The sequence below is a fragment of the Temnothorax longispinosus genome, chromosome 4 (assembly GCF_030848805.1).
Source record: "Temnothorax longispinosus isolate EJ_2023e chromosome 4, Tlon_JGU_v1, whole genome shotgun sequence".
In the NCBI taxonomy this organism is placed as follows: domain Eukaryota; kingdom Metazoa; phylum Arthropoda; class Insecta; order Hymenoptera; family Formicidae; genus Temnothorax; species Temnothorax longispinosus.
The window spans coordinates 4,164,204-4,177,872 of record NC_092361.1 but is presented as its reverse complement, the minus strand read 5'-3'; the positions used below and the strand labels follow the sequence as shown (position 1 = coordinate 4,177,872).

The 13,669-nt window shown below is 43.4% G+C and overlaps 1 protein-coding gene across 5 annotated transcripts in view; it reads right to left on the bottom strand.

The window, feature by feature from the left end:
- The window catches only part of Rhogap100f (Rho GTPase activating protein at 100F), a 65,934-nt gene that overhangs the window by 14,676 nt on the left and 37,589 nt on the right, over window positions 1–13,669 (bottom strand). Inside the window, exons 1-19 of one of the 5 annotated variants that reach the window (XM_071776544.1) lie at window positions 12,680–12,788; window positions 10,776–10,889; window positions 9,934–10,116; window positions 9,038–9,196; window positions 8,391–8,620; window positions 7,795–8,056; window positions 6,811–6,822; window positions 5,188–5,443; window positions 4,566–4,826; window positions 4,027–4,185; window positions 3,785–3,948; window positions 2,965–3,313; window positions 2,663–2,881; window positions 2,058–2,446; window positions 1,787–1,919; window positions 1,575–1,694; window positions 1,341–1,501; window positions 1,019–1,211; window positions 571–830 (exon numbers count right to left, since the gene is read on the bottom strand). In XM_071776544.1, the coding sequence (XP_071632645.1) occupies window positions 571–830; window positions 1,019–1,211; window positions 1,341–1,501; window positions 1,575–1,694; window positions 1,787–1,919; window positions 2,058–2,446; window positions 2,663–2,881; window positions 2,965–3,313; window positions 3,785–3,948; window positions 4,027–4,185; window positions 4,566–4,826; window positions 5,188–5,443; window positions 6,811–6,822; window positions 7,795–8,056; window positions 8,391–8,620; window positions 9,038–9,196; window positions 9,934–10,116; window positions 10,776–10,889; window positions 12,680–12,721 (3,666 nt within the window). In that variant the 5' untranslated portion in view covers window positions 12,722–12,788. The other 4 variants (XM_071776541.1, XM_071776543.1, XM_071776540.1 and 1 more) reach the window with 4 other exon arrangements.

Sequence of the window (13,669 nt, the reverse complement as noted above, 5' to 3'; positions counted from 1 at the left end):
AAGCAGGGCGAATAATCACTAAATGGCGTAGATTCGATTTCGTGGAAGCGCGTCGCGATTGAGGTTGTCTGCGAAGCGAACAAAGGAGAAATAGAATCGGTACTTTGCCTACCATGCTGTTCAACAATGTTTCAATATGCATAGGATATGACAAAAAGCGAGAATAGAGAAAAACTGAGTATATACGTTCAGAATATTTGGCGAGCGTTTTCTCGATCGGTTTTTCTGGTCCCGAAGTTTTTAATTGCTCAAGCAAAGATTTACGCAAATTTGCAAGAACCAGAAAAATTAATGCAGTTGACCCTAAACAGTATAAAATAATTTACATAAAAGTACTAAAGAGACAGACTCTCTCTAATTTAATAAGAATATTATTAGTCGTATATTCTTAAAGTCTTTGATGATATTCTACATTTCCTGCGTTTAAATTTTCATAGGCAGCTCAAGATCATAAGCATTTGTAATTCAATAAAGTATTTGTAACGAAAAAAGATCAGAACTGTTTAGGGTTAACGTTCATTTCGACACAACGTTCGAATCGTGCGAGAAACGCACGTATCGGTGGCCTACCTGACGAGGCTTGACCGGTGGTGGAGGACGAATGGAAGGTCCGAGGACTGCGGCTACCGTAGTTTGGGGTTGATGATGAAGTGAGGGTGGCTGCTGCCAAGGCAGCCCTGTGCGTCCCAATGTTCCCTGCAGTTGCACCTGTTGCTGCAGCTGCTGCTGCACTTGCTGCTGCGCTTGCTGCAGATGCTGCTGACTGCTGCTGCGCTCGACTACTGGCGTAACTCGAGGAAGTGTTGAACCGACTGAAGAAGTCTTCCGAACTGTCTGTGAAATTAGCTACTGATTACTCGGTTCTTAGACGACGTTTCTTTCTTAACGCGCACGTCAGTAACTAAGCCCAAGTATAACAATTAGAACGAAATCAAGTTAAATATATGGAAATATATCATCGACTTAAATCTACGAAAGAGCAAGTTTTACGTAAATTGATGAAGAACAAGTACATTACCTGACTTTACCGGCCAAATCTCCAGTAGGTATTTGAGCACGGCGATCGGCTGTTGGAAATCCAATGGGGGTCCGGTTTCTTCCGAGTGTAACATCAATACCGGGCCGAAGCAAACGGCGAGGCTTGCGGGTGACATTTTATTGCACTGCGACACCACCATCGCCAAATGATCCAGCAAGTAAATCAACGTGCACTATTAAACCAAGAACACATGTAATTAGAATCTGAGTATAATTGCGGGAAAAAAAGCCTCGTCGCGTATGTAGTTTTACTTCTTCTAGCTACGGTCAATGCATTTAAAAATAACTTCGTGGATACGTACCCTGTTGACCTTAGGCAGGCAATCTAGTATACTGAACATAAGCTTAGCGTTGCCTTGCGGGTCGTCCGGCAAACAGACGGCCAGTGCGTCGACCATCATCTGGTAGAGGCACTTCGTGAAGAGAGGTTCCGGAAGTTCCCGTAAATAATCCTTCAATACTCCTGAAAAGGATGGTCACGATCAGTCGTCTCGCGTTTTTCTTGGAATGATTTTACATATTTTGCGACACGTTACCAGTGATAACGTTGATGTCCGGCACATTGTCGGGCGACAGATTCACGGACCGTGCGTTTCTCTCGAAAGCTTCCCTAAGTATCCTCTTTTTGGTCGCCGAACCGCAGAGTCTATACAAACCTGTTGCATCAAATAAAGCAAAAATTTTTATGGTGCACACACATGAACACTTTCGATTTCGAGACGTTTTCTATTATTTGTTTGATACTTACCGATAATGTCAAGTCCTCTTCTCTCTACTTCTTCGACGCAACGCCACACAATAATTGGAACATTCGGGATTCCCATCGCCAAAGCCGTGGAAACTCCACCAGGAACTCCACCAGTTTTAGTTTCTCGACTCACCTATTTAGTTAACAAAAAAAAAGATTATTATTTATTACATATTTTAAGATTTAAATGGATCAATCTAGAAAATATTAAACCTCTTTGCCTAAAAATTAAAGATTGCTATAATTTCTCATTATAAGAAGGGGAGCTTACCACTGTATCCAAATCAACCCCGAAGAGAGGCGCTACCCTCGTAGCTAAGGATATGACCGGCAGACCCCTTCGACGGAAAGTTTGTTGGGCGTCGGTGTATCGTAGTTTTAAATAAATTGTGCCACGTGGCTCGACCTTCACGGCTAGCTGATGTTCCGGCGACTCTTTCAGCAGACTCGCCAAATGTACCGATCCCTTGTAACAGAGTTTATGCCTGTACTGTGGGTCCCAAGAGTAAACGAGCAGATCCAGCTGCCGATTGCCTACGAGGTCCAGCTCGAAGGTTTCGTCCCAGTCAAACATCAGATCACCGGTTCGCACTACCGTGCGCGCTTTGTGCACCCTGTCGCACTCCAATACGCAGTACAAGTCTCTCAAGCCGCAACTAGCTATAGTTTTTTTTTTGCGAATTAGTATATTTATATAACGTAGAATTGTTATATCCAAGATTGGCAATTGCGACATTACGGAACATTATGTCGTTTAAGTATATGAGATTAGGGTAAAGCAAGCGAAGTTTCCAGTAGAAAAATATGGAAATTATTTTATTAATATTTGCCGATCTCGAACGACGCGCAGGCATACAACTGTTTCATCTAACGCACCTAAATTCGGCTGACCTGAGGGAGTGGAAGGTGTAGTGGCAGCCGATGAGGTCGTAGTCGATCGGAGACCGCGCCCCGCTAAAAGATGGACCGATAACAATCCGCTGACTCCGCTTGCCAAATCGCCGCCGGTCGCATCCCCGAGCGAGCTCAAAAGCGAGCTCGTCGAGCTTGGAGTGCCCACGGTCGGCGGCTTCTCTATTTTATACTTGAGGAACTCTGCGAAGCGAAACGATCTTTTTAACGCTCTCAATTTTACGAAACGAGGCGGTAGACAGATACGCGATAGACTGTCTAATCACCCGCAGGATTAATATCTAGCAGTATTTGACCCTGAGTTCTGGTAGGCGTTGGGGTAGGTATGCTCCTCGTGGATTCCAAGTCCAACAGGTTCCTGATCCTCCTGACCGACGTCGCCCGTTGACTCGCGGAGCTCGTCAGCGACGCTTTCTGGGCCGCGAGCGATGAGCGCGCGCTCGAAGCCACCGAGGCTGGCCTCGGATTCGTTGTACCGCGATGACACGTCGAACTGATCGCCGTCGATGCTCTCAGATTCGCGAGATTGACCTGTTGGGCCGAGGCCGATCTCGTCGACAGGCGATCGAGCGTGGTCGAGAGCGGCCTGTATCCACCGTAACTGCCGTAGTCACCCTGCATCAGCCAGGAAGAGATACAGAATACTTCATTACATGCATTCATGACTTTACAAGTGTCTGCTCGATTGAGTAATACCTCGATATTAAGTTTGAGATAAAATTACAATTTATATGAAAATCTATATATCTATCGAAATACTAAAAGTAATAGTTTAAATTAATAATCTAAATTCGAAACAATTTAAAGATCAATTAAACAGATTAATTGATTCTTATATCGTCTTAAATTTAGATTGACTTATTTTACATGCATATAAATACATTTTGCGTATTCATATTTTACATTATTTCTATCCATTTCTATCCTAAGAAATTATGATCGAGTTTATTCATCAAATGTAAGCTAGTGAACTATTAATAGAATAACAGGAAGAGCTAGGCAAAATTGATTATTCTATAGTTATTCGTGGTAATAACAAATCTAGCGATATTATCGGTCGATTATCGGAGTTCGCTGCGATTTTACCTGATTAACAGCTGCATGAATGTTCTCGGCGCTGTATGTGTAACGGGGTGGTCTACTTGTGGTCGCCCTGATCTGCTCGTACAGGGCGCTGGTACTCGGCGTGCGGCTCAGCCAGGCGCGATACTCGTCCGACGTGAACACACTCGGCGAGGACGGTATCCTGCCTATTTAACGGTGGTTCGTGTTAAGTACAGCCCAGCCAATTGCATTGCCGGTTATTGTCTTGATTATCTGGGGCTTACCTCTGTCACGTCTGATGGAAGGCAATTCCGGCGCTGATAGAGCGCCGTCGCTGTCCTCTTGATCGATCAGGCCCGACGCGACCGTGCTGAGGCCCGACCTGAGACCAGGTTGTTGAGGCAACGTTCGACCGCTTCGTGGTAATGAATTCGACCTTAAACCTACGGCAAAATCTTGTAATTTAAAGAGAAATGCATTCTGCCGAAAGCAAATTGAATAATTGAATTTAAGATTGTTATAATTTTCTGCAATCTTACGTCCTTTGGACGTAATTGCACCGCATTTATTATCTCATTATCAGTAGTATTTAGATACTGCTTACTACTTACACATAAAATTTTAATACTCAATGATTATAATTAGCAAACTCTTTTAAAATATATATAGAATTCTTCAAATTATAAGTCGAAGAACCAAACGCTTAACTAAATTTGGCTTATTTCCATGGAAATTGATTCGTAGAAAGATTATCAACCGCGAATAAATCCGGAACTTTGAAAGTGCCTGAATATAATTAAGCTCGATAAATGTCTTAACTTACCTGAGGAACTCTGACCGATTTGTGACCTCGATAGGGTAGCTAAATGCGACACGGCGCTGCTTTGAGATGGATTGTTCATATTGTGCCTATAATAGTAATACGCTGATTTCGGTGAACTGGAGCACGTAGCCTCGGTGTCGGAGGCATAGTCCAACGACGGTCGATGCCGCCTCGTCAAGGTGCCGAATTGTCCTTGTCTCTGCGCGGCGGATGTTATGTCAGTCTGTCCGTACCTCGGGTTGTAACGTAATGCTGACGTACCTAATAACGACACAATGCTATTAGAATATAGCAAATGCATCTATTATCAAAGACAGAAAATATTAACTTCACACGTTTTAACTTTATTGTAATATATAACATTTTCTGCCGAATTTTTTTGATACATTTCATATTTCTCTAAATCTTCTTGAAACTACATTACCATTGCAATGATTTCGAATTGAATAAATTGTGTTTTCTGCGGAATTTAGGAACTTGAGAGACACAGAGTGATATAATTCTTATCGAAGGAAATTTCCATGTGTACATCTCAAGAGATGGTGAGAGAGAAAGGGAGAGAGAGAAAGGGAGGGAGAGAGATAAAGTAGACGCTTCGATGATAGGTAAACTCATTACGGACCTGATTTCAAGCTGGATCTAAGAAGGGTATGTCGCGCCGGCGTCGTGATGCTCGTGTAATCGACTCGGGGTAGGTGCTGGTCGGAACCACTCCTCGGCATGATCCTTCCGCTTCCGGTGTGCTGACCGTAGCCGTAATGGGTCGACTGCGTGGTTTGGCCCGACAATCTGCCGCCGACTGATTGCATTCCACCACCCGTCGACATACGCCGGCCGCCGTTCGAGGGCATCATGGGCCCCGTGTAGAAGGGGTGTACCTAATTGCATGATCGCACGAATCCTTTGAGTATACTTCGTTCGTCATTCCTTAGGTAGATTTTTTTTAAGTTGTCGATCGCCGTGACTCGCAAACATTCCCGTTTCTTTTTTAATCAATAATTGCCAATTTATTGTCAATAATTGTAATTTTTTATACATTACAACTCTGGAATTTAGATTCTTGCGTAAAAAATAACGTCAACGGCAATTACAACGTCTCATCTCTTACGGTCGATCGACGACATCGATTACCTTTTTTTAGCGATGATATTTGCTTATAATATGCTTCGTAAGCTCTGATAAAAAATAGATTAATATAAAAAAATTTTAAACTTTAAAAGAAATGTAAATACGTTGATCTGTGCACAATTAAATGTACCAAAATTTCTTTAAAATGTTATAAGACTTAATTATATATATATATATATATATAAAATTTTCAAGTGCAGTCTTTGATAAATTATTAAAATTTATAACAGCTGAACGATGCTGAGCAAAGCGCTGGCAATCGATAATCGATCGAACGCGATAACACTAGCCATGGCAGTGATTAACGTTATCCAAGAACACAGGCACAAAACGCAATCGAAAGAACAAACGGACAACAAGCTTGCAACAAGGAAACATAAAGTTAGGGTTCACGTCGCAAACAGCGGCAGGTGTACGCGACTACTACGGTTTAAGAACGCACATAAATATCCGTTAACTCGCGTTACGCTTTTTCTAGGTAGAACTCTAAATGAATGCACCGGTGCACCGTCGAGAGTACGACTAAACATTTCCCTCATTTGTTATTAAACGCCCCCCGCGATTATTGCGTTTATTAATTCTTAAACACGTCGCCGGATAATTTATTGTACCGCGAGTGTAGAAACTTTTTTTTTAAATTAATTCTTTATTAATACCAAAGTTTAGTCTCAAGCTTTTGCAATTTTTATGATTGTAATAAGAGGAATAATTTGATTAACGAATAATTATATTTATAAATCGTTGTTATATTATTCCGTAATTTCTTTGATTATTCAATGAAAGAAAAGATACAATTTTTCACATCTTTTTTACTATTCTGGCAAAATGTATATTTAATCTTCCGCATTTTACTGGCTCGATCTCGGGCTTTACATTTAAAAACTAGCATCTCAGCAAAGAATGAAAGAATCTACGTTAAACTTTTTAAGGAACTGAGGGTCTAAACGATGATTGAAATGTAAAATGCGTTGCGTGGGGTGGAGGCATTCGTTCGTCGCCAAGTATATACACGAAAGGGAGGGAGAATATATTTATACTCGTCCATTAAAGGCATTGTACAGAAAATTGCAGTCATACACAAGTCTAGATATCAAGATAGAGTTTGTGTTGTCTTTACCTTTGTAAAATCCTGGTTAATTTCAATGTAGCATTCATTCATAGAACCGATTAGTCATTTGAAGCACGTGGTCGATACGCGAGCGGATCGGCGACGCTCCGCGTCGTTCGGAAATGCATTCGTTGAAATTGTCAGACATTCGTTTTCTCGACGTTTATTCTCACGACCGTGTTTGCTTTCGGGATCATCGGGATAGAATCGGGATAGAAATCCGATACACAGAGCGAACTTACAAAGAGTCGACATTTTATGCGAGTGACATTTCGATCATCGCGAAATACGCGATTCTCTGACATTTTTTATTTAATTTTCCCGTTTTGCAACGCATCGAGAAATTATTTTGCGAATTACTTTTTTTAATTCCGACAATCCGAATGACACGGAGATCGCGAGACAGCAAGTGTCCCGAGACATTGCCACGAGTTCACCACTTTCTTTCAGTCGTAAAATAGCGTTCATTGGAGACAGTGAAGGACAAACGAGTATCGAATTGGTGCAGACAGGTGTGAAATGGTGCTCGATCCACATCGTCTAGAACATCTATGCGTGAACTACATCGGATCGAGATCACATAAGCGACATGTGTTTCAAAAAAATTAATGTCAATATTACGACGAATAATAGAATCGTCATATTCTGTAATAATTAAAATTAAATAATAATCTTCTCATATCATGAATACTAGAAATATACATTGTTGGAAAATTATTATCATTTTATTCAAATTAGTATTTAATACAAAAAGAAAGAATATTTATAGCTTTTACTGCTTTTAATACTTTATGATTATCCATGTTAAATATTATTAATTATTAAATTACCGATTCAATTAGATAATAAAATTCAAAAATCCTTTACTCTCTAATTTTTAACTTATCCCGAAGAACGATTTGTTCTTCGGTGATATTCTCCGTCGTTCTGATAGATCTCGATCCGCGTCAGGATTTTCGTATTTTGGCACTTGAAACATCGCCCAAGACTTACTTTCTCGGCCAAGCTCTCTAACGTCTTCGGATAACCGCGCTCGTACGGCTGAAAGTGTTGCGCCGACGAAGGTTTTGGCTGGTGCGTGATAACCGGCGGCGGTGGTGGTTGATAGGACCAGTGACCCTCCGGCCGTGAATTATAGTACAGATCGCCGTTACTCGATCCGAGATCTTGGCTCGATCCCAAACCCGTGAGGCCGAGTCTCGAACGCGACGGCAACATTTCGCGCCCGTCGCCTCGTCTACGGCTACTGCCATCCCTAGACATAAAAAATTGACTTCCATACATTACTCGAAGTCGCTAATAATAGGGTTTACTGTCTTAATTTATTTAAAAAAAGATTTAAACGATATCGAATATCGGGACTAACATAGTACTATTGTTGTAATTGGAGGATTGTTCTGGAATATCGGCTTTTCGTTAACAACCAATTTATAGTCTCAACAAGTTTCTGTACGAGAAGAAAGATAAAAAGGTTTGTAATGACGTCAGCAGTAAAGCCAGCCACACGGTGTCTTGAAATAGCCAATTTGTGAGATGTCTTTCGACTATTAATTCAAGAAGTACATACAGAAATCAGTCCGAGATAATACCTGACGTGATTACTTGTTGCGTGGTCACTCTCGTCCTCGTTCAATTCCCTCTTGATGACTACTACCGGCGGTGCCTTGTGCTCAGTCTGGCGGCTGTGCGAAATTGGTTGATGTGGACCGTGCCTCGTGGCCAGGACAAGTCGCCTCGGTATCGACATGATGATCACAACGTCATCCAGGCTCATATGCGTCACATCGACCAGATTCACCGCTAGGATCTCGTCACCTACCTGCACGTGCGAATGCATGTTGACTGGCGAGTAGCCGATAAAGACGAGAAACGATACCGCGGCGAACAAGAGGATAAATATCCCTCCCGAATGCGGGACCGATCGATGCCTGAGACCCGCGAAATGTCAAGGTGCAAAAGGATAAATTTAATTCGGCGCGTACTCCCCCTCCCCCCCTCTGTCACGTCTCTCTCTCTCTCTCTTTCTTTTTCTCGAAATAGGTTCCCAATCCTAAATGGCTGCTCCGAGCTCGTTCCGAGCACCAGCGGCAATTAAGTTCTCGCCTGATAAAAAGAAGACGAGGCGACGATTCACGGATGTATCTCGATTCTACTCGCTTCCCTCGTTTTCTCCATCGCGTCGGTTTCTCACTGTCGTCGTCCCGGGCGGACGAACTTACAGGACGACGATACTCACCTTCAAGCAGCCGCTGTTGTACACGGCGGTCTCCAGGGCTATCCTGGAGATAAAGACTCCGTCGTTCCTGTCGACGCCATTGCCCTCGCGTATGTAGAGGCCGAGGGTCTGTCCCGGTCGTTTGATTATCTCGACGAAGTAGATAGGGTGCTTAGGATCCTGAAACGAAGATCGTCGGCGAGCTTTCTTAATTCGTGCCGTCGAGATATTTCACAGCGTTCGCGCGCGCGTCCCGAATAAAAATTACCCTGCGCAAAATTGCTCCGTTGTCGTGAAAATAATTTTCTCCCAGAATCCCCGGGTGGTACAAATTTAGTCGCGGTGCGAGCAGATTGTTACATTCTGTTCGTCTAACTCTGTGTGGCAAAGTTAAATTCGCGGAGAATTATTATCTCTCGATATCTGGATAATTTGCTCGATAGTTTTAACAACAGTATCAGTTTCTACAATCATGACGAACGTAGCAAAGGATTATTTTGAAAATTAAGTAAAATAAAGTAAAAAATACATCGCACAAAATCCATCTAATTTTAACTGAAACAGTCGAGTTTAATATTAAAATTATGCGACCTGCTTTATATTGGATTTTAGCAAGTTTCTGAAATTATATCTGTATAACTCAGTCTTTCAGTAAAATAATAAATATTCGTGCATTTTTATATATCCCAAGCACTAGTAAAACAAAAACGATAAAATATATCCAAAGGTTTCAATGCTATTCTATAATTGAATATAGATTTATGTGAAAAAGCAAGGAGATATATACGATAAACAGGGGGTTAATATGTTGACCATAACGAAAGAATTGCGCGTCGTGTTAATTTATGACGAGATATTTCGTTCCAACGCAAATGAATCACAATCTGTCGGAAACAGACGGCTCATCGATAACGTACCTGCATAGCAATGAATTTTTTCGCCGCCTCGGAAGCCTGTCTACCCATTTGCCGAGGCTCAATGACACGCACGACCATCTCGCCTCTCCGCTCAACAGCTTCGAGAGCCGCCGCTGTCGATGCGTCATGATCGTTTTCGACAGTCTCGATCTGCTTGAAGATCTCTGTACTGATCCCGCTCACCTGTAACGGTACATCAGCCTTCCGTTTCAGAAAACGCATAGCGAGATTTTACCGTCGTTTGCATGGACCGGTGGAATTGTCTCGATGACGAAATAAGTAATGCTTTTCACATTTATTGCTATTTACTAAATATCATTTCTATCATGCAAAATATACGAACATTAATTAAAAGATATAACATAGCAATAATGTGTTTGATATAAATAATAAATAGAGAAATATGTCAACTCTAAAATATATATGATTTTATTAATTATATGATTTTTATGTAACAAGACATTTTTACTTTTAGGAAACAAACATACACACACAAAAATTAATTTCTGGCTTTGTATTAATAATCAATTAGTAAGATATCGCTATTATATTTTATATATTTTATTACTCACTTTGCTTATTCAAGCAAAGATTTAGGATAGTTTGATTTAAATTTGACATGTTTAATATAATAGCGATCAGATTACGTGAACAATACGTGACGATTAAAGCACACGCCGATACGTTTCTGTCGGTCGTCGAGACAGTTTCACGAGCAACACAATAGGGTCCCGGGTTTCGGAATCCATCGTCGCGTTGTCCGGCAATTGAAGTTTGCCGACACAACCAACACTAAATTCGTCCATTGTGTCGGCAACGAGTTAATGAAGTGTCGCCACTACCTTCCTGAAGTCTCCTTGAATGACCATGGGGGGTGGTTCCTTGGGGCGCAACTGGTTGGCAGGTGCCTGCCTCCCAGGACTTGCGCTTATGTCTGTCACTTCCCCCCGGCCCTCCTGTAAAGCAATAACCGATTATTTTCGCCGTTTGGTTAGGCTACTCCTAAAGTGATTAGGATTAATTATTGCAAAACGGAACGACAAATGAAAAATGACGATCGTGTAAGTTCGGTCGTCGAGATATTAGGCGCGATTGTGGGCAACGACATGCGATATCGAGAAAATTTGAACGTCCGAGTGGTAGCCCCTCATCGAAAGCGGATTAGTCAGGGTCTAGATCAATGATAACCACAGCAACCAAACTACATATGTCACGGGTCAGCTACATATATCGCATACTCCATTGGCAATTACATAACTTGGCTTCCCCACATTTTACGTCATATAGAATCGCAATGATTTAGAAAGTCGCGATTATGATGATAATGATAACTGATAATAGATTTATGTAATTTAAGTAGCAATATCATCTATGTATTTTTTTTGTGTTTTGTAAATCAAAACTTAATTGTAGAGTTATTTAAGTAATTCAAAATTTTATTTTATGTTATTTCTAAATTGAAGAGATTTCATATAAGGATTCACAAAGAAAAAATTATTTACTAAAATGAAAAATTCAAATCGTTAATTGTTACTACGATCAATAAAATTATTGTTAAGTGCAATCTGATAAAAGCAAGTGACAAAAATCAGACACACTTAAACTTCTGCTTCTACTTCTTGAATATCTCATATCAATCTTGATTATTAAAATGTATAAACCGTAATAAAGTTACCGAATATATTCCACAGAAAATTATCTAAAATAGCACTTTTTTATTCGAGACAAATACGACGTGTAAATGTAAAACTAAGATCCTCTCAGGGGCAGAAGGGAGCCCTAACAAAGCACGCGACGTCTCGCGAAAACTCATCAATCTGTCACTTCGACAACGCACAAGCACCAGCCGTAAATCCTCGCGCTCGTTGACCGTGATTTCGGATAGATTCGCACCTCACTGAGACTATCGAGAAAAACGTACTCTTATCGAGCCACGCGCGCTTCGAGCGAGCTCATCTACCTGTCACGAACATCACCGTAAATCTTCGCGCTCATTCGTTAACCGCGGTGTCAGAAGATACCCGAGGGGGGGAAGGGTTATTCGCTTCTAAGGGGACTAAGATTTTTGCGGGACAATAAAACCTTTAATCGATCGCGCCTGCCTCGAGCAAGCTCATTCCACCTGTCAGCACACTTAATAGTCGTTCGCGACGCCGACGGAAGAACTAGCACAAAAGGGTGAACCGTGAGAAAAACGCACCCCGCGGAGGCATGTAACCGGAACGAGCCACGCGGCAGTGCCGCACATCCGGTCGCAGAGCGACAGCAGGGACATCCACGCTGCCGCGGCCGATTTGCAGCCCCTTTCGCTCGCCGACGGCGGCGGCGGCTCCTGGAGCTCCTTCCTGCCGGCAGCCCACCACCCCCGTGCTCCGTCCGTCTTCTCTTTCCGTCTCTCGGTCTCACCCGTCTGCCGGGCGAACGCCGCCGCGCGTGTCGCGCTACCCCGTCGCGGCGGTCCCATACGTGCACGAGTCGTCCTCGGCTAGCACCGTTCAAGAAGACGCCGGCCGGTTTTCCTCCCTTATGGCCTGTCTCTCTCTCTCACAAGCGCCAAACCACTAGCCCCTTCTCGATTTCATGACTGGCGGACGCCCGGACGGTGCGAAAGGGCGCGCGTAGGATGATTAGTAGGTAGGTGTCCGATGAGGAAATGAGTGCGACAGAGTGAGAAAATGATAAATAGACAGACGGAGAATGAGGAAGCAAGAACGAGAGAGAGAGAGAGAGAAAACGCGTGGATTACCTTGCGGAAGAAGAAGCACCCCGAGCCACCCCTGTCGCACATCCTCGCCTACCCCATGGTGGCTAATATGGCGGGAAGCGGCGTTCAGGAGCGAGTACGAGTGTCGGCGGTACGAGTAAGGGGTAAAAGGCGCGCGTGCGCCATCACCGGGGGGTTATCGTGTCGCCGCACGCGGAGGAGTAGTATGAGTGAGTATCGACCCGGCGTGACGTCACCTCACCCCCTCCCTCGACGTGCCCTCCCTCTGCCTCTGCTCTCTTTCCACCGCGACGTACCCCATCTCACCGCGCTCCTCACTCGGTCTGCCTCTCTTCGTCCTCTTCTGCCTCCCCCCCCCCCTCTTCCTACGCGCTCGAGCACTCCTACTACCTCGCAATGTACCTCCAATGCTTCTCCGCCATCCTCACCCCCCTCTTTCCCTCACCCTCTGTGTACCCATTCGATTTCTCTCTGTCGCGCCCGCCGCTTCTTTCCGCGTCATCCTCTTCTCTCATTATCTTGGTCCTTCCCGTCTGCGTAGTCCTTCTGACCCTCTGTCTTCGCCTCTTTTCTCTCATCGTTCATCCCCCGAGGACGGCGCTTCCTGACTCTTCGTATTCGCGGTTCCCCACAAAATGCTCTCCTTCTCTCCAGGTATTTTTTGGTGTTTCGGCAATCTCGTTCACGCCTTTTTTACTCGGACTGAATTACGCATGAACACCCCCTGCTAGCTCATTTTGTCCCGTTTTGCTTTCGGGACGCTCTTTGAAGCAACTGAGTCAGCTACTCGCGTAGTTCTAGTTCTTTTTAAGCCTCTTTCCTTGTCTCCTTCCCTCCTGTTATCTATCTTCACGTTCCTCGCATTTTTCTTGACCGTGCGCGCAAATCGCCGTTGTCTCTATGTCCCTTTAAGCGTCGCTTTTCATGCTTCTCTCACCTCGCGCATGTCTTCCAATTCTTTTCTTTTTTTTCTTTGCGATGCGCTCTCGTTCCCTCTCCTCCACTCGCGCG